Raw genomic sequence first — 21,925 nt, 5'->3', positions numbered from 1 at the left:
TATCATTCCATCGTCTACTGATTTGACGATTCTGTTTTGTTTGACATGTTTTTCTGAAATGAGGCGTCGACTTTCGACTGTTCTCAAAGCCCCTCTTTAAAGGTCTCCTCTTTGAAAAGCTCATCATTTGACTCTTTTGTCTCGGTCGAAGACAAAGAGGACGCGGTATTTCATTCAACATCGTTATTGGCTCGCTCAGTCACCCAATCTGACGCTGGGTGTCAGAGTACTTCAAAGAAAGCTGCACATCATCCCCCTTCCTGGAGGAGAGTAATCATCTTGAGCCGATATCAAACATGCACTCCTGAACATTTTAGAGACGGGCTGCCCCCTGAAATCTTCCTGAGTTTCTTGTTCACACATGCTCCCCACAGTGGGAGATTTTCCATGTAAGACAGGAGAGGGAGGGAGGCAAGTCCTGCTGTTCAAAGGACGCGCTAATATGAGGAATGAGCAAAGGGTACCAAAGCTTTGATGACAGTTTTTGGCCTTAAAGGGGACATATTATACCCCCCCTTTTAAACAGTCCCCCTGTGCTCTAAATGAAACCTCTGTGTTTCTGTGCTTTGGTCCAAATATAACACGAATCCAGCAGCAGAGGAGGTTTGTGACCCTGTAGAAACCAGCTTTCTCAGAACGCTCCGTTTTGATGTGTGTGTCTCTTTAAATGTAATGAGCCCCGCCCCCTGAGTTTTCCCGGTAGGCATCACTCCTCTGTAGAGAGAATAAAAATGGCCGACCTGCTCCAAAGTTTTTCTCTAGGCTGGAGGTGGAGTCCATGGGAGGAGGTACCAGGGGAGGAGAGGGAATGTTCTGACCAGAATCCAACTTGTGATGTCACAAAATGAGAACATTTGAAACAGAGCATTTTTCTCTGTGTGGTAAGACCGATGCAGACCACAAACAAAGGACTGGATGGATTTATTTCACATGTTGGGGTTCGATAGACACTCGGTTTACCTAAATTAAATGTTCAAAAACATTTAAAAAGTTTTTCCAGAATATGTCCCCTTTAAGCTAACGACGTGTACTTGGACCCATTCACAGTATAAACAAAAGGAGTGGAGAAGAACACACCAGCGAGTAGAAAACATCATGATGTAGTTTCATTATGTGCACAGGAACCAACGGGCTCGTTGATAAGGCGTTGTATTTTAACTCTCAAGTTTCCAAAGCAGACTCTTTTAGGTCAGAGTGATGTTGGCCGTTTGTTTGAACCCTTTCACTGGTCACTGCAGTGAAACACGTGTTCAGAAGCTGTTTTCTGCCAAATGCATCCGTTTTGATGGGAGAAGGTTATTTTGGGGCTCTATGCCTTTATTTAGAGATACGACAGAGTCAGAAATCAGAGAGAGGGAGAGAGAGAGAGTGGGGGAACAACATGCAGGGAAGAAGCCACCGTTCGGATTTGAACCCAGGCGGCCCGCTCTCTCGAGGACTATAGCCTCTGTACACAGATTCAATTGATTTATTTATTATTAAACTTAAAGTTGAAGGTGTGAGTTGTTCGCTCGGTGTGTTTCCGGTAAATGTCTGCCGTTGTTTTGCTCTGTCAGCATCCAGACAAAAAGCTGTTAGAAAACAGGAAAACTCCAAAGGCTCTCGAAATGACTCACTCCACCCCGGTGGACAGGTTTGTTTTGAAATTGAGCGGACCCTCTGTGCGTTTCCCTTGTCTGACTTCCTGTCTGGTTGGCGTTCTCTTCTGTCCAGCGTGACGCCATGCCTGCAGTGTACTCCTTCGAAAATAGGCCGGCAGCGTGTTTGAGCGTGGCGCTGGGGAAACACAATCATTGTGACTTGAGTGGCAGCGAACGGCGACTCCATGACCTTTATCAGATACATGAGTGAGCATCGACGCATCCGGTTAAACACACGTGCTGAATCACACACACACACACACACACACACACAGGTCGTGCATCTTTTTCTAAGCTTTGAATTCAACTTTAACGTGAACACGATCCCTCGAATAGAAATACGTGATTCAAAATCTTGACTTTCCAAGAGTTCTGATTGGTGTTCTTCTTCTTCCGACTCTTTAAAGCCCCTACAGACTGTGTTCCCTCTTTGTTCTCCTTCCTGTACCGTGTGTACACTGAACGTCTGTATTCACTCCGAGCGGGAGCAGTTATCCTCCTAAGCCTGCAGAGTCGACGTCTGCACCAATTACACGCTTTTCTACGTTCAGCATCCTTCCTCCAGAATCACTGTAGCCTCGGGCGCTCCCATAAACAAAGCATAATGTGGCTCCATGCGTTTAACACAACATGTGATGCTTCGATGATCGCCTCTAATGTGAAAACGGCCTGCTTCTTCTCATTGGCTGTCTCTACAGTGACTTCATTAGCACCGATGGGCCGGCAAACAAAACACAGAGGGGCTCGGGGAAAAAAACTGTGAATCCCCCTTTTTTTTTTCTTTTCTCACTGTTTGTTTTCTCATTTTGTAGTGAGAACAACAAAACGCTGTTGATTCAGAAAACAGGCGGCAGTTTGACTCATCATGAGAGGGATTTAATGAAGCTCAGAGTGTAACAGGATTTTTGAATTAAAGTCGAAACCATCCGAAGAATGGAGAGTTATTAGACTGATGTGAGATTATTGCCATCCATTTACGATTTGGCCGTCCGCGGAGAGTATTGGATAAAAATAGACTTTGAGATTCGAGGATGCTGCGCTGAAATGAGAGGCTGCCTTTGGAAAAGAATCACTTAAAGAGCGTTTAACATGACAGCACATTATCAAGCTGTTTTGGTCAATGGAGTCACTTTAGGGAGAGGAATGTAAAGGATGGGACTGGACGATATATTCTTGTAACATCCCACATGTGATGTTTGCATGCACGACTCGAAATCTGACTTTTTGAAGGTCTCGGCCTCGTCTCGGCTTGAAAACATTTTTACTCGGTCTTGTCTTGCTCTCATACTGAGCAGACTTCGAATCCAGACCACGGCTGATACGTCATCACTGTGACGAGAGGCAGCGACCCTCCCGGCATTACAGTCTAAACGAGTGACACGCCCGCTGCACACATGATGCTTCTTCACAGATGTTTACGGGCGTGTTTTGCTCTCACGCTGCCTCGGCTTTAAGTCTTGACTCCGTCTGGATCCCTAAGTGTCTTTTGCTCTTGCCTCGGGTTCGGAGCACTCGGGTTCGGAGTGGACTATCTCCACTTTTCTAGTCTGTCTGATATCACCATCGGCAGTCTTGACTTGACCCCCGTGCATGCAGAGTGTGTGTACCCTCTGTATGTGAAACTGTACAGGCTGCAGGCGATGATGCTGCCCTCACATGACGCTCAATCACAGAAGTTTATTCCTGCTCGAAGCTGCACCTCGTGGCGGCGCTCGTTAATGCTGTGACCACATCGTCAGCTTCTTCTTCACTCCTTTGTTTTGCAGCTCTTAATTCTGTTAGTCTGTAAAGACTTATATGAAGCCAATAAACTTGACACAGTTAAAGTCCAGTGACGTGTCCTTGTTCCTCCCACATCGGACGTGGAGATTGGTCCTCGGCCCGAACGGGACTCTGTCTTTGTGTTTTCAGGTTCTACGCCTAACGCTAAGCCTGTGATTGTGTCCACGCAGTGTCAGCATGTCCAGTGAGGTGCAGCCGAGGCCGGACGACAGCCCCAACACCAGCGGGGGCAGCTCGGACGCCGAGCAGAGGGAGGCGGCTCCGCCTGAGCAGCCGGGGCCCGAGCAGCGGGACCAGACCCAACCCAAGAAGAAGGAGGCCAAGATCTCCAGCAAGACGGCCGCCAAGCTCTCCACCAGCGCCAAGAGGTAAATCTGCTTTTTTCCTCTCGTGTCCCTGATGGAGCTGTTGAAGTGCTCATCCATTATTTACTCATTGAGTGGATTTATTTCTCCTTCTTTGAGAGCTACACACATCCTCACTGCTGAGCTGTGTTGTGGATTTTCAAGCGATCATCAGTCAATCAAAGCGGAGCGGGCTGAAACCAACGCTTGATGAATTGTTTCCCAAGCCGCATTAAAATAACAATTCAGTTCTGATAGATCATTTGAGTCATTTATGTGGACCAAAACACTCATCGGTCTTTTGGTTCCAGCCTCACAGATGTGACAACGTGCTGCTTTTATCTGTTTTCTTTCAGAGTAATTGAATGCTTCTTCGCTGTGCTCCGTCGCCCCGCTGGGCTCTGTTAAATTATAATGCCCAGGTTGTTTCCATATAGCACTTAATCAATACCATGGAAAAATATGGGCCAAAAATAATCAATAATGAAAATAGTCATTCATTACTTTGCTAATGAGGTTTGATCTGTTTGAGGGTGGAACTATTTTCTTTGTTTAATCAGCCACAGACACGTTTTTTTTAAATAGAATGAATAGAATGGAATGGAATAGAATAGAATAGAATAGAATAGAATGAATAGAATAGAATAGAATGAATAGAATAGAATAGAATAGAATAGAATGCCTTTATTGTCATTATACAAATTGTACAACGAGATGACTTGGCTTCACCTTAAAGTGCACACAGCTAAGAACAAAAAAACAACAACAACAACAAGCGTGTGGGTCAAAAAGAAAAGAGAGTGACCCTAGTTAAGGGAAGGTGGGATATGTGTGGTAGGACTCATTTACAGTTTGCAGCCTACTGAATTTAAATAGACAAACAGACATCAGATTTCTTGTTGCAGAGTACGAGATATCAGGTCTATGGCAGGGTGTCAAATATAGATAGTGCATTGTATGAGACGTGAACCATGGCAGGGTATAAACAAAAATAAAACTATTTTCACTGTAAGAGATGTAGTTTTAGCAGTATATAAAATATAGAATATAAATATTTGCACAGTATAGAATGTATTTAGCAGTATATAGAATATAGAAATATAAATATTTACACAGTATGAAAGTGATTTAAGCAGGATATAAAATATTTTAAAAAAATAGATTATGACACACACACACACACACACACACACACACACACACACACACACACACACACAGAGCGGCTTCGTTACCACAAGGACCGTCTCTGTCTTAAATGAACCTGCGGTGTGAAAAGTCAGTCGGAGCTAATCACGCAGCTGCACATGACCACAGTTCTTCTGAAACACGCGTTCATCCGTTTGACATGCAACACAGAACCATCATCAACACACACTGTACGTGGAGCGTATCACTCACAACACTTTCAACGTTTCCCTTCAGTTCATGTCGGAGGAGAACGTGTGACCGTGGCGTGTTTGTGAAAACAAAAGTGCGGCTGCCTCTTCTGCAGTGAGCCGATCAGATCGCTGAGCCGAGCAGACGTCATGAGAGAGGCTGTCGTCACCCTTTCATTTAGCTCCCAGGCGTTCCCTTTGGAAAACCTTCAACGCCTCTCTGTATCACACACTCCTTTTGGACAAATGGAACGTTTTGAAGAACTGTGTTTGTTTTGACCGAATCCACCAGGGTATCCAGTTAGTCCTGGGGCAAATAATCGACCCTGCTCCGGGGGGGGGGGGGAAGTACCAGCACTCAACTTTACAGCATGATGACGAACAACTCAAGATGAATGCCAACGGGCAAACTGTCGGGTCAACGCCGGCCTGTCCATCTCCTTCATCTTCATCGTATGGCCTTCGTCTTTTTCTTACCGCCACCTATAGGACTGGCATTGTAGTGCATTTCCTGCTTCCTCACACATCATTGATGTGCATGATCTTCAGGGGAGCTTAAGGCGGCGGTCGAAAAATACTGACAACATGGAGCCGGACGATCCCCCCTGCTGCGTGTGAATGTGTCTGAATGGGATTAGTTCATTCTGATGGTTGATTTACAGAGCAGCCTCTGACATCATGTGTGTGAATGTGAAGGTGTGAAAGTGCTTTATAAGCTCAAGTCCATTTACCATTTACCAACACTGAGGGCTCTGATTTGAACGCCCCCACACAGCAATGACCTCCTATCAGCAGAGACGGGGGGGCAACATAAAAAATAAGGACCTTGAGGGTAACGACTTTATGGGAAGGTTGACAGGCACGGGTTTATTCAGTCACTCTCGGCGCTTCTTCCTGTAATAAATCATCAGCCGGCTCACACAAGAAGCAGGAGCTGCTGTTTTCCATCATCGAATTTTTGCTCGGATGATATTGACTTATTAGCATTTGTCAGTGCGTGTAGAATGTAATAGTTTAGTGTGTGGTGTGTCTCACCGGATTATCAAATGCGATGAGCCGTGGAGCTTCGCGGAACAGCGAGTGTTTCTGGGTAAAGAGGCCGTGCACGAGCGAGAGGAACTCGCGCTGTATAATAAGAGCCGTTTCCCTTTGGATTCCCTCGGCCTCGTTCATCGCTCCTCTCTCTCTCTCTCTCTCTCTCTCTCTCTAACAGGTCCCCAGCTTCAGCAGACAGAATGTGCCACCTCAGGAAATACTGCAGATAAAATTACACAGCACGCACTCAGGCTGACGATGACTCCAAAAAAACCGTGGAGATTGTATTACAGGCTTCTTTGCAAAATATGTCTCCTTTTTCTGCGCCTGCTTCCTCGAGTGAGTCGCGTGCAGACATTTCCCCACAGAGGGGAGTTAAAAGGAAAATCCCCTGTTGGATAATCCCACCGTGTTATGTATCATCAACCTGCGATGTACTCTTCATTCCAGGAGCTCTTTTATGATGATGTGGAGTTGTAATAGACATCTTTGTGCCTACATTCCTTCAGCCAGCCTTCGTGTTCACCTTTTTAAATTTCCCCCAGTACTCACAAAGCTCTCACAGGGGAGCAGCACGACTATTTTACTTTAAAAGCTTGTTTTTATTTTGCACACAAAGACGAAGGCTGGTATTCAGACTCTGCACACGGTGGAACATTATGCCATTACCAGCCTCGCCAAGTGGACGCTTATTCTACTCGTGATGTCAGATCACTTGGACCTTTTCGTGTGTAGAGTCACAGAGCAGAATTTCTCCTGGAGAGATTTGTTAGACGGCTCTGAGAGAAAAGCTCTATGGTAGTCCAGACCAGTGGTTCCCAACTGGTCTGGTCTTCAGGACCCAACGCCAACTCCTGAACGAGAAACGAGTGACCCAAATCCCTGATATATTTTAACTAATTAATGAAGCGTTGTGCACTTTGGACTTTGTGCAAAATATCGAACACAACAAAGAGACTAAGAAAACAGACATGTTTTAAAAAGCACGTCAGAGACTTTTTGACACATTCGGGACCCGCTGGAATCTGCTCGGCGACCCACTTTGTGGTCCAAACCCACCAGTTGAGAACCACCGGTCTAGACAATTGATTCCCAAACTTTTGGTCCTGCCCCCTTTAAGAGGCAGCAAAGATTCAGGGAGGGTGAAAGAGGTAAACGGGATTGTAAATGGACTTGAGTTTGAACGCCTCTCGTCTTCTTTAACACCGCAGGTCACACCTACCATCGCTGTGTCAAGTGACCATAAGAAGTAATTCATTAAATAGCTTAAATAGCTTTCCCAAGGGCACTTTGGACATGTAGCTGCAGGAGCTCGGGTTTGAACCCCTGACCTTCCTCGACCTTCTTCTTCTGTGAAGTCGTCCAGATTAGATTCCGTGATGTCAGAAAGATAGTCGGGCGACGCTTCAGCCGGTGAAGCAGATTCTAATATTTCAGATCTTTAAAAGAACTGAACTCACACTGAATCGACTACTTCATCATCTTTGATTGAACACATTTCCTTCAAGCATCAAGAGATGAAGTGGATTGTCATGTCAGCCACTCTTAATATCGCCCTTCCTTTTATTGCTGTGTCGATGCTCAAACTATAAATCACGTCAACATCGACGGCTCGTCTTCCTGCTCGCTCTCTCCAGCAGAGGCAGATTATTTTTATGTCCCAGATAACAAACAGCTGTGAGAACATGCACTCTGATCAATAGGAGTTGTCAATAATTTCTTTATCTCTCTCTCTCTCTCTCTCTCTCTCTCTCTCTCTCTCTCTCCTTTTTTTTTGGGGATGTCTTTTACGAGCCTGAATAAATGGAGAGTTAAAACTGTGAAGCAGTTGAACAAGAATGAAGGGGAATGGAAATAAAGAGCCAAAAATCAGGGCACGAACTCGGTCCCTCCAGGACTATTTGATGTCAGGCTTTAATCACTCTTCATCATCTTCATCTGGAGAGAAACCTTTTTTTGGGGGTGGGTGAGCGAGCTGCACGTGTGAATTGAAACAGTATCTCCTGCCGTCGCCCTTGAACTCTTCCACATGAAGTCTGAGAGAGCTGATGTGGAAACACAACGGAGTTCACTTCCAGTGAGTGTGAGTGGGTGGTGACATTTAATACCTGGGATTAGTGCACAGACACAGACTGTATGCATGGGGCCAATATGATCTCCATGCATGTCATTTAAGCACAGCATTCTGTTTCATCTGTCTCACTGTGTTGTTCTGACACTGTGATTCTGTTGGACTACACAGAGCAGTGATTTAAAGACAAATATTCTTGTTGTAGCTTCATATAGCTGACTCACACTCCTGCCTACCACTTACTTGATCCGCCACTTCTTTTCAAATGTGCGCTCTGGGAAATGTTCGGGAGGCCTGCAGAACAAAAGAGCGGAGAACAACCTGCTGGGGAACAGAAAACATAATGCAGCCGTTTAATTACGTGTGCGGCGATGGCTGTGGTCTCGTGCATTACAGTCTGCACACCGTGCAGCAGTCACAGTATAGACGTGTCACTCCCCCTCCCGTCGGCTCCAGCTGAATTCTCCTGAGAATATCCTGCGGCGTTCTCACATCGGCCCACTCGGACTTCCTGTGGAAAAAATGCTCGAGGTCTTGCAGGAGAAACTCGGCTGTTTGCCTTCACATATACAACTCCTCCAGTTTTTCAGGAGATTGCTGCGAGTGTGAAAGGCCCTGCCCCCCCCCCCCCCCCCCCCCCTCCCACTGTGAGGTGCATGTGTGAACAACCAGATCAGGAGGGTTTCAGTGCTCATATGTGAAAACAGCTTCAGCGTGTCAGATGTGTTTGTCTGCACAAACGAATAACGTCCGCATTTACAGATGACATAGTGGGAGCAAAGTGTAATGTCTGGATCCTCATTGGCAAACATCTGCAGAGAATTTTTATGAAATGATTCTGAGCTGCGGAGAAATGTGACCTCTCTACGGTGTGTGTTCATTAAACCCAGCAGCCTCCTGCAGGCGTGAGGGGCGCGACAGAGCCGATCTGCAGGAAATTCATTAACCTTCATACATCAGATATGATTCCTCTATCGGACATGCTCTATTGACATCAATATCAATTCACGCTTGTCTGGATTATGAGGGGGAAAAAAAGGCAAATATTCAGCCGCACATCCCTGTGTTGATCTTGCATGACAGCACTGATTCCTGTATCCAGTCACATCGCTCAGAGGCTCATTAGAAAATCGATGATGCATTCAGTGCGCACACTTAGATTGATTTCACAGGCAAGATTTATACAACTGTCTGTGTTCTTTGTGTGTGTGTGTGTGTGTGATTGTAACACATATCTTCCTCACGTTTCAGGATCCAGAAGGAGCTAGCAGAGATAACCTTGGACCCGCCGCCAAATTGCAGGTAGGAGCCTGTTGATTGTGTGTTTTTAAAGGGCTCCTCGCTGTGGCCCCTGAGGCATTCTGTGTGTGTGTGTGTGTGTGTGTGTGTGTGTGTGTGTGTTTGAGCCTGTGTGAGCAGCGTGAATGGATTGTGTCGGCTCAGTGAGTCACATGAAAAGCATAGGTGGATTATTGTGCGTGTTTGCTAAGGCTGAAGTGCAATGAATGGACCTTGTAAGCAGTCTGAAGCGTGAATCAGACTCACGAAGAACAAATAAATATCTGTACGACTGACCCGATTGGCAGTGCTTTTCATTAGCAGCGTTGTAGCAGCAGCAGTGTTGTGTTTGCTCACACTCTCCCCGAGGCTGGTAAAGGCACTCTCTCTCTCTCTCTCTCTCTCTCTCTCTCTCTCTCTCTCTCTCTCTCTCTCTCTCTCTCTCTCTCTCTCTCTCTCTCTCTCTCTCTGCTGCAGCTTGACTGGCTTGCATGGTTTATTTTACTCTTCCCGAATCAGAGCGCGAGCAAAGACCGGGGTGCCGCACGCTCCTGCCAATCAAGATCTGAGTAAGAGCTTTCATTGTGTGCGGTTTGCACTGAGTCAGCGTTTGCTTTTCGTCTTAAACTGATGTCTTTTGGGATAAACATTGGAGGGCGAGGGGAAGGCATTGCAGGCAGCAGGTCACTGCAGTCCAGGCATTTCCTGCAGGGGCTGAGGAGGCATGGAAACTCACTGATGTTGGCCTGGATTAGTCACTCAGACTTTTTTTTTTTTTTTTTTTTTGCCAGAAACCCTTAACTTGGATGCACCAATAAAGTATTTGTTCTCTCTGCTCCAGTCCGGAGAAAGCAGCTAATTTTCCTGGACATTAAACCATAAAGAGTCAATTTGTTAAGCTAATGTAGATCTCATGACTGATTTTTAGCATATTGTACCATAAGAAGTATGCATGTTTCTCCAGGAGCTTTCTACAGCCTAATGCTGCAGAACAAGCTGTAATCACTGCACGGTAATCTCTGGGGCGCAAATGCACCTGATCAACGCTGATGAATGTAAATGTTTTTGTCACTGACAGAATCGGACTGTTATTTTAAGTTTTAGAGAAAGAAGCCCTACAAATACACGCCTTATTTTACCGGATGCTTTTATAACCAAAAACAGTCACCTCACTCTGCAAAGTGCTGGTCTACCGCTGCCTGCATTAGCTACTTTATAGGATTTGTTATGTTTTTTTTTAGTGGTTGGTTTTGATCAGTCACTTTAGTTCTGCAGCACAAAGTAACCAATCAGGGTCGTGGTAGAGAAGAAACCCCCATGACGTCAGAGGTCAAAGGCAGGGTTGGTCATTTTCCACAACTAGCATGATTTTGAGAGTAGCATTCCCTCAGTGCTCCGTCTTCACTCACCCCCTCCCCTCTGTGCTCCCTCTAAAGCCACGCCCCCTCACTTCCAGGCACGAGCGCTGCTGATCCAGAAGCAGACCTCACCTAGTCTCTCGCATTGTGTAGACACGACGTCGTCTCACGTCTCATTCAGCGGTTGGTGAAAAGTATTTATAATGAGACATGAAGAAAAATAACGTGACTTTTTTTTTTACTACTGAGCCAACGACAAACTCACAGTATAAACTCTGTCATCAGTGATGCACTTTAAGTCTGGACTCGTGCATGCAAGGAGAGCGAGCAGGAAGGCTGTGATTGGTTCATCAGATCGGCACCTCGATGCAGACATTGGTCGAAGTTTTAACAGGTTTACAACTGCTACAGTTTTCAGAGTACATGAGTTATTAATTTCTGTAAGGACCTAAAGACAATTTCAACCAACTTCTTAAAAGATTTGCTGCCCTGGTAAGATGTAACTTTTAATGGCACTTCCCGACGGGATATTTTGGCATCAGTAGTCTCCAGACATTGTTGAATATGTACAGAATTAAAAAACATAAATTTGAAGTATTTTGTCTTTTTCTTCAGGAGAAAAAGACCAACCCTGCCTTTAACATAACATTCATGTGGTGTCTTCAGAGAGAAGAAGAATGTTAATATAAATAAAGGTCCATCTCTTCAGGGCGTCCTCCTGCACTGTTGCCAGAAACCAAAAAAAAACTAAATCTGAGTCAGGAAGGAAAAACTTTACAGCCATTACGGTCTGCATCATTCCTCCTGGCTAAATCAGTCAAGTGCAGCATTTATTAGTTTTATACTTATTAGTCATTGAGAGACCAAAATATGTCAAAAAAGGGCCAAGGTTCAGAAATACTGTCATCGTCCGTCCAGTATGCATGCAGATACTGATTCACCTTTAAACCTTAAAGGCGTGTGCAAAATCTAAACTGAGTGAGTCAGCGTATTCTGACCTTCGGGTCAATACAAAATCATGTTTAACATATTGTTTACATTATGTGATGCAGGATTACCGGTGTGGCATAAAATGTGATAAACAATGAGCAAATGAGATTTTTCCTTGGACGGGGACAATCCTTGTGAAGGATAATTCTGCCGTAACACTTTGAAACTGAAAGTTCGGGGATTTCACAGCTTTAATTTTGTCAGCTTGAAGAAAGAAATCTTTTTTTTTTTTTTTTGCACCATTATAAATTCTCTTTTCTCTTGTGTTATCTTTATTTATTTATTTTTGACAAATGCTTCATGTCCTACCTTAACTGAACATTTGGAGAGGTGTTAAAAAGCCATTTCCCCTTTGAAAAGTTTGTATTGTGCAGACAGCTACATGACTGAAGGTTGAGCCTTCCACCTGTCATAACAGAACAATTTGTCAGCTGGCTGCGTGCAGTTTAAACTCACAGCCTCTGAGTCTTTAAGCCGGTGAGGAATGACAGAAAATAACCTGTTTTTTTTCCTCTTTTTTATGAAGGTACTATCTGTCACAGTCGCAGTTGGTTTGTCGGATCTTAGAGACAAGGCTAATCTGTCTGAAGCAGGCCATTATGTTTCCTGACAAAGGGCCAAACAGCAGAGCGGGAAAAAGAAATTTCACGGCTAGACGTTTTGTGTAGAAAATGACATTCTGGTGCAGAAGAGAGGATTCCTTGAAGAACGTCCGAGCTGAAAGGAGCTCTCGTGACGAATGGCTCGAGCTCGGCTGCAGTCAGGAGTCCTCAGCCATGAGTGAAAAATTAGGATCAGGCTTCTCGGGCGTATTTCAGCGTCGGGGCAGAGGAGCGAAATGAGCCGGCGGAGTCCCAGCGCTACTTGAAATGTAGATTTTCTGTATTCACGTGTACCCTTGGGGTATTTTCCGCTCTCTAACAGATCTAGACCCCCGCCCCCCCCAAAAAAAGAAGCCTGTCACATCCCCGGTGTTTGATTCAGCCTGCATGTTTTACCACAACAATCCCCATTCAGCCTGTTCTTTTGTGCCATAACCAAAGCACAACCGCACATTGTGAGCTCCTGAAATAAATTCACTTTACAGTACATCCTCACACACACACACACACACACACACACACACACACACACTCACACTGTCTGTTTGAACAAAAGGCTCCTCGTCTCCCGGCCCCTTTCTTCACCTGCTAATTGATCTGACAGTGTTAAATAGGCTGTGTTCTCTGAAAGACATCAGATGTGTGGGGTTATGAACGGCCGCTGTGATGCAGCTCATTACCCCACAGGATTCAGCTCGTCAGAATACCAGAATAAAAGCGCAGCTCGTGATCACAGCCGCTCCTACAAACACCCTCTCTGGCTCCATTTTTCTGCAGAAATAGACGCAGCGACGCTTTAAATTCCTCCTGGGAGAGAACATTAAAAAAAAACAAAAAAAACCACCTTTAACTTTTAACGAAGATATCGAGCCTCGTTTCAGAGATCACTTGGCTTCATTTTAAAAAGACTTAGCAGTGGTTTTTTTTTTTTTTTTTTTTGGAGCCATATGAGAAAATGTTCTTCATTCTTTTTAATCATCTTTGTCACCCTGCCAGAAAGTAATTAATTGAATGTGACAAGCGCTCTAGAAGGGTATGTAAATAGCCCCCCCACACCAGACACGTTATATTAGCCTGCACGGTGCTTCACCGGCCTTCCTGGCTCTGTGTGTGTGTGTGTGTGCGTGTGCGTGTGTTAGCATGTGTGTGGTTTTTTTTTTCAATAATTACCATATCCTTTCATGATAGTCCTGGCAGCGTTTTGATAAGAATCCCCCATCGGCTGAGGGGGAAACAATGAGTGGATTCCAGGGGGGGAATTGGCCACACTCCCTCTCTCTCTCTCCCTCTTAATCCCGGCATGTTCCAAAGGCACAACTTTCCATCGAGTATCTGTGAAGATCTTTAGAAATAAAAGCAATAAAGCAGAAGGTATCGCTGCGGAATGGGAATTCATTTATGACTTTATCGAGTTGTAGATGTAATTGACTCAAACATCTCAGATTTCATTGTGTGCGGGGAAGCGCTGGTTCCCTTTCTCAAAGGAGGAAGACAGGAGCCGAGCTTTATCGCCATCATTGACATCCAGCTTTATAAAGACCGAGCGAACAATTTAATAACATCGAAGTCCCTCTTCATCTGTGATTTCTTTTTTTTTTATCGTCCCAAACTGCTCACCAGTTCTAGTTACTAGTTAAAATGGTGTAAAGTGCACGGTTCCCAACACTGTAAGACGTGTCAAAACCTCTCAAGATACTGATGATAATACAACAAATCAGGGAATCTCTAAAACAGGAACTGATTCTGTTTGCAGTTTTCTCATTTTCAATGAATGAAATCTTCTCTTTTAGAAAATGTGTGGCTTTAAACACACAGAGCGGGGGGGCTCTTAATCAAAACTATAACAAAAGATAACATCGAGGCTGGTGGGGAATCATGGGAGTGATTCTGTCTGCTGCTCCAACCCCAGCTCTGATGAAAAGGAACATAGTGAGGACGAACAGGCCAAACCGTCCTTCCTCGTTCCACCCAGCCACAGCTTTCCCCACTCGTGGTCACAGGGGGGGCTGGAGCCGATCCCAGCTGTAATTATGTGAAAGGTGGGGGTACACAATCAATCACATGCTGACATACAGAGACAGACAACCAACCACACTCACTTTCACACCTACTGGCAGTTTTCTTGAGTTACCAATTAACTTAAGGAGCATGTCTTTGGACTGTGGAAGGAGGCCGGAGCACGCAGACAGAAGCCACACATGCACGAGGAGAACACTGTCTTGTATTTTATTTGTAACGTGTCGCTCTCTGTTACCTGCTCACAGGGACAACAGATGGAAACGAGCACTTCTGCTGTAATCTGCCATCTTTTACAGCTGTAATTGTTACAGCTGTTCATTGATGTGCACTGTCCCTCACAAATGAATAAACACATTAAAAAAGAAGAAGCTCTGCCCGGCAGTCATTTGAACCAATCACTGCAGCACACACAGAAACAGTACGGCAGCTTTTAGTAGCATTTCACGCTTCCTTATTCAGCAGTCTTTGATGTAACACCAGGTGTTTCCATAGCAACAATAAACATGGCGGCTCTGTCATGGCGTCCTACACAATAAACACGGACTGTAAAATAAAGGATTTCTTTGCTAGCTGTTGGAGATGTTATAAATAATGATTCATACGTTCTACATTTGAAACATTTAATCAACACACTTTGACACGTCACCATCATATCAATGAATCTACCTCATTAGCACACAGCGTCATGTCCGACTCGCCCCGCCGCACACGGTTAGGATTGCTCCAGCGTGATAACTGGTGTAACGTACGGACAAAAGCCTGAGCTGTGAGCAGCTGTGATCAGAGCTGATGCTGCGTTCACTGTCCTCTGTGTGTCCACAGCACAGCTGAGGCAGAGCGTGCACATTCATTACACGCTTCTGCAGCTTCTCATGTTTTTAACATCAAAACTGAAGACGATCTGCAGCCATGATGCTCCTCGAGCTTCAGCTTCTTCACGTTTGGTTTTAACCTCCAGACCAGACCAGTTCAGACCCTTTAAAGACCTTAAACACCTTTTAGTGGTTCTATACTGGTCTAGCCTCAGGACCCAGCTACAACTTCTTCAGCATTAGCTGTGACTGCTTTGTCTGAAAGATGGACGATGTTGCTTCTGTCCCTTTACAGTATCTCTTGAATATTGAGGTAACGTTGAAGAAACTGGTCATGTTTAGTGGTTCAAGCGTTAAGTGTCAGGTCTGTAGTGCAGCCCTGCAGCATGTAGCGGTGGGCCTGTCAGATAAAAGGGAGGAGGTCCAGTTTGTTATCAGGAAACATCCCGGCATGTGGGCACAGCAGCTGTTCAGCGCTCAGACTAAAAGATGCATTTTGTCCATGAAGAGTCACACTGAGAGGATGCAGGGTGCTGCTTGGAAATGGAAAATGTAACCTGTTAATTTAAGGCAATAAAAAAACACAAACATGTGCATGTTCATATGCTGCATGCTGATTATTGTGTGGTTCACTGTGCTGAGACTTTTCTGAACTGATGAGAAATACCTCCATTTTAAAAGTGTCTTTAAAATGTGAAACTGTTTTTTGTTTTTGAGAGAAAAATGCAGCATGATCATCTTAAATGAAGATAAAAGTGTTTTCATGTGGATTGGGCGGAAATGGTACTATGGCTTTATGCTCATGAGGTTGCCCTCCTTACAGATTAAACCTTGTTAGATTTGTGGTATTTGATTTTATGTCAAGACACGGTGCAAAGATTCACTTCCAGCAGGTTATTCATAGGCCTTCTGTTCGCACCGCGGCGTCCAATAAGTTCCTTTCAGTAGTGGAATAACATCTGTCTGATGTCAGCATCGACACATGCGCTCGACTGGCTGCTCTGCATGCTCATTCTGCAATTTGAGAACAACTGCTGGCGTGCAGCGCGACCATCCTTTGAGATCAAATGCTGGTCTGTCTTGACCTGCTAATAAAAGTGAATCTGTGCTGTGCTCCATCAGGGAAATGTGCAAAAAAAAAACAACCAGCGTGCATTTTAAAGAGGAAAATGTCTCATGGTATTAGCAACCTGATCCTGGCTCAATTATGTGTTTAATCCCAACAGTACACATCTTTATTAATCTGCTTCTTAGATCTGATCATGTGAGAGGCTGAGCAGTGATGTGGGTTCTTGAAAAAATGACTTCCAAACAACTATCAGCATAAAATCAAACATTGTATCACTGACAGCTAGTTAATAGTAGGAGAGGAATTTAAATTCTGTTTAGTCTAAAGGTAAGAATATGTTGCAGAGTGCAGCTGATGTCAGCTTGCACCGCCAGCCTTTGATCCTCCCTGCAGGGAAACGTTCACATGCCTGTGCTAAATGTGGTTACACATTGCCCCGGTCGATATGCCAGTTTTACCAGACATAACCTACATACAACACTATCTTCTTTTTTTAGATCAAAGTGCGCTGCGTCTACTTGATGCTATCTGGTAACCGTGCTTGTTTACATCCCGGTTGTAGAGCGGGAGGCTCAAGCCCGACCACTGAAGCTACAGCCAGTAAAAAGGCTACAGCCCTGGCTATAGTGGAAGGCAGCTGCAGTTTGAGCACAACATTTGACCCACATCGGCGGCTAAAATAACAATGTTTCACCAGCTAGTAACACTGGTGCAGAGTAGAGACGGTGATGACGGTTGGGCACAATGAGCGGCTCACTTTGAAGATGGAGCTCAGCTATGTTAAACAACAGTTTGTTTGAAACTGAAATTACTGCAACACAGAGTCTATCTACATTAAGACCTGTAATCTCAATGTGGTTGTAGCGCTGAGGGGAAGCTAACTGGCTGTTATAGCCATAGCAGCAAACTAGCATCACGCTCACTGTCCTTTGTAGTTTCAGTGAATTCTGCCAAGTGAACCAAAGGCAGCTGTTGCAGCCTGTAGCTTCTAGTACAGTAACCTCTGCAGGGAGGGTTTGTCAGGTTCACGGCAGAATTCAAGACAAGCATCACTCTTTGTTGGTTAGCATGGCAGACTGACGCTAGCAGAGATATATTCTCTTGCCATCATATCAGCTCAAGGTTACATTTCATGACACGTCTTCGCTCTTATCGTCAAGGACACTGAAGCTGCTCGTCTTTCCACCGCTCGCGCGTGTGTGTGCGTGTGTGTGTAATAATAGAAAGCAGTCATGCTGTCATTGTTGTTTGAAACCACACAGTTGACTGACTGTCACTCGATTGCTGCTGTCAAAGAAAATGATGTGATGATTTATTCATGTCACTGTTTATTTTTAGCCCAGGGGCTCCCAAAACAATTCAAAACGATTCATTGATTGGTTCTTAACTCTTTTAAAAAGCTCAGTGTTACCCGAGCCCAAGATACAGAATGTCAAAGAATTTTTTTTTTTACAACCTTAAGATAGTCAGTCAAAGACGAAGAGAAAAAAAAACAGGAAAGTCAAGTCTTTTTTTTTTTTTTTGAAACAAAAATCTCCATATTGACGTTCTGTGTTGTTGAACGATGCAACTTTCCCAATCTAAACAAAACGTTCTGTTCCTGGTGCCCCTCACAAACTGTCCCACAGAGCGCCCCCTACAGGTCTGGAGCAGCGGTACCCTGTGCACAGCCTAAACGCGTCCTGTGCATGGTGCACACTGCTGCAGGAACACACCATGAAAGATCAATCAAAAGTCACACACTGAACTTTACGTTTAGTCTGCAGCTTCCTCAGGTTGAACCAGGTCATTTGTTTTTGACTTTGTGTCATGAATGTATTTGCAGCATATTCGATGTTTGTTTATTTATGCTGTTGTTTCGGCTTTTTGCTCCGTGCTCGTTTTATTTGCAGCGTGTTTCAGCTGTTGTCTTTGTTTTTGGAAGTCTTCTCTTTTTTGTATACATTTTTATTCATATGTTGTTTCAGCCTTTGGAGACAACTTGCACCTGTCAGCCACAGTAGCGACATGCAGTTAAAAATAATTGACTGTTTTGGAAATACTCAACCCCAAATCCTTTGGGGAGGGGGCAGATCCAGAAATTCCTGGAATTTGCGGCTTAGTCAACATGCACAAAAACCTGCATAGGGAAAAGGACGAAAAGTGTTGAGTGATAAAGTTAATTTTTTACATCACAAACTTGGGAAAGAACACCAAAGGAAGACGTCCTGACTTCAGAAACAGAGTGATCTGGACACAAGCACACACAAACAGAGCCTTCATTGTGCCTCTGTCACAGATTACGTGGCTGTATGAAATGGAACATTCACTTCAGTACGAAGGCTGCCGAGAGCCACTTTGTTCTGCTGTGAAACACACGAGATGTATAAAAGCTGTCTGCACACAAGCTGCAGATATCTGATCTGTCAAGTCACTGCAGCTACAACGATGCTGCTGCATGGGAAGAATCCACGGGGAATTGGGGGGGGGGGGGCTTTCAAATATCATTGTCTTTAACATGCACAGATTGTTTGGGACAGAAAAGTGAAGATTGAAACAGGACGTTGAGCTGAGAGTAACTCAGGGACAGAGAGAGAGAGAGAGAGAGAGAGAGAGAGAGACTCACCCATCTGCTGCAGAGCGGAAACAGAGGAGGGCCTTAAAGATTTCTGCAGACCCCCTGCAGGGAGACGCTACTATGGAAATACTAATTATTCCTCATCTCAGCAGCCTCATCTCCGCTCTGTAACGGACTCACTGTGAAACCCCGTTTTCATCGCTCCACTCAACCGTGATTGTACCTGCGTGTCATTTGAACCTTTTAAATATGTTCCTGGTCTTGTTTTCTCTTCATACAATGAACACACTGCAATGATGTCTTCTTATTGCACTCTGATGTGAATACATGTTGCTTCTGAGAGGTCATTTATGGCCCTCGAGTTTCTGGTATCTTTAAACTGGATTCCCATTTGTTCGTGTTTTCGGAGGTATAAATGACCACAGCTTGTTTTAACTTGCTCCATTAGAGTGCTTCAAACCAGCAGGGGGAAACTACAGGAAAAAGCACCTGATAGAATAACCTCCATTTAGATTTTATTATTGTTTATCTTCTTGCCTCTGACGGACTCGGATTGTTTTCTTCCCTGTAAAAGAACATTTCAGAGTTCATCCCTACAGATACAGACTTTTGGAGAAGGTGTTTTTTTTTATACCACAAACAGTCGATACTGTACAGTGCTCTCTTCAAAGCCATGAGACTATACTCCTACTACCACCTTCCCTTAATCTGCAGCTTTCTGTGTTCATTTGTGCCACACAAATAATGCTCTGGATCCAAAGTAGCAGCGAGGCAGCGGGAGACCAGCAGCTCGGGGTCTGTCAGGTAAAACGAGTGTTTTTGTTGAAACAGCTGGTTCTCTTACTCTGGAAAAAAAAGGTTTCTGTGAAGTTGTCAAACACGAGCAAAGAAGAAGAAGAAGAAAGAAATACTTTATTAATCCCTCGAGGGGAAATTCAACTTTACACTCTGTTCTAGAGACATACTACACACACACACACACACACACACACACACACACACACACACACACACACACACACACACACACACACACACACTATGGACATGTGCTGATAAAGAGATGTCAGAGTGAGGGGGCTGCCCTGTGTGTGTGTGTGTGTGTGTGTGTGTGTGTGTGTGTGTGTGTGTGTGTGTGTGTGTGTGTGTGTGTGTGTGTGTGTGTGTGTGTGTGTGTGTGTGTGTGTGTGTGTGTGTGTGTGTGTGTGTGTGTGTGTGTGTGTGTGTGTGTGTGTGTGTGTGTGTGTGTGTGTGTGTGTGTGTGTGTGTGTGTGTGTGTGTGTGTGTGTGTGTGTGGCGGGGGGGCCTCAGGAAGTCAACTGGCACTTCTTCAGCTTCCAGGCCAAATTCCAGACTTGGTTTGCATCGGGACTTGAACCGGCGATTGCATGTTCCCATCCTCAGTCTCTACAGACTGAGCGACTGCCGCCCCGAACTAATGCGCAATAATTCACCCAAAAGAGGCCGAGTGGTATTGTTAGTGTATTCTGTTGGAGCCGCGGCACACACACACGGATTATATAGAACTTAAGGGTCATTCTGTAAGATCCAAATATATGGGACAGAGGTTCAGACTCAGAACAAGACGTCCTCTTGTATTTATAAACGGTGTAAAGGTTATTCACTGCTGCAGGGAGTCGCATCTATTTTTGAAGAGGCCTGAACATCCTGCAGCTTTCGCTTGAAACACTTGAGTTTAGTGTGCATATCGTGGCGTCAGAAACCAGCAGGGGAATGATCCGTGTGAGGGGCCTGTGTGTGTGTGTGGGTGTGTGTGTGTGTGTGACCTGAGCTGCTGGTCCAGAGTATCACTGCAGTCTGTGATCAAACTCACAACAGTGTGTCCTTGTCGGATGGAGGCTGTTCTTCTGTGTAATCACTGCAGCTGCAAATAGCATTTCCCTTTTTGTCGGCGCACTTTTTATCTGAGATTTTATTCACAGAATCAGAGAGAAGTTTAAGTAATTGGATGTGTTCAGAGAGGATCCACATATTGACTTTGTGCCGTAACTGATTCTACACCACTTTCTCCTCGCCTCGTCGTCTTCCTTCATCCTCACTCATTCCCCCCCCCCCCCTCTCTCTCTCTCCCTCTCTCTCTCTCTCTCTCTCCCTCGTCTGCAGTTAGCTACAGCTGACTAAGCCTGTCTCTGCAGTGGTGTGTGTGTGTGTGTGTGTGTGAATAAGGTCGTCATCAGTGTGTGTGTGTGTGTGTGTATCAGCGATGCACATGGTGTCTCTGTGTTGGATGAATGATTAGCCTCTCATTAGATATGCTGGCCTGTTCTGTAGAAGAAGAGCTGCAGTCAGCGCCGCTCAGTCTCCCACTGACACACACACACACACACACACACACACACACACACGCATACATACACACACAAATTCGAACAGAACTCACAAATAAATGTGCCACTTCCTCTCCTGCATGCGCTCTGAAGAGGAAACTTCATTCATGTCAGATACACACAGAGACGCTCTTTCACTTCCTGTGTGTCACACATCAGCACCAGATTGATAAATAGAGTCGTAATATGTCTTTCATGACACTTTCGTCCACCTCAGGTATGATGGTTTCTCTCCGAGTGCAGCTCCATGCCCAAAGAATAAAAATCATTCATCTTTCATACAAGTTGTTTATTTTTTTTCCGAGGGTAAAAAAGCTTTTCGAGCGTGGATCCGAGGTCACGTTGGACGCCTGTTCCACCCCAGGATGGTGTAAATCAGGGATCCTATGGTGAGGACGTTTCCATTGGACTGTTTCCCTGAAACAGTTTTACGAGTCAAATCAGCTTCTGTTTTTTGAATTTGAGCCTTCGGACCTGTTTACGTTCATTTCACTTTGAAGCAGTTCACTTCAGTGTTGTGCTTTTTTCTTCGCTCTCAGGTGAAAATGGTTCAACGTTCAGAACACAGCAGCGCTGGTTAACGCCTCTCCTCTGCAGGTAGCAGCGACTATGTTGTTACTTTTGACCAGATTAAAGCTGTA

The 21,925-nt window shown here is 44.8% G+C and overlaps 1 protein-coding gene across 1 annotated transcript in view; it reads left to right on the top strand.

Moving 5' to 3' along the window:
- LOC306839101 (ubiquitin-conjugating enzyme E2 E2-like) overlaps positions 1–21,925 on the top strand; it is a 65,673-nt gene that overhangs the window by 3,420 nt on the left and 40,328 nt on the right. The window contains exons 2-3 of the mRNA XM_079367594.1: positions 3,593–3,790; positions 9,503–9,553. Of these exons, the coding sequence (XP_079223720.1) occupies positions 3,600–3,790; positions 9,503–9,553 (242 nt within the window). The 5' untranslated portion in view covers positions 3,593–3,599. The remainder of the gene's footprint in view (positions 1–3,592; positions 3,791–9,502; positions 9,554–21,925) is intronic.

Source organism: Symphodus melops (genome assembly GCF_947650265.1).
Source record: "Symphodus melops genome assembly, chromosome: 18".
Classification (NCBI taxonomy): Eukaryota; Metazoa; Chordata; class Actinopteri; order Labriformes; family Labridae; genus Symphodus; species Symphodus melops.
This window is presented reverse-complemented; position numbering and strand designations above follow the sequence as displayed.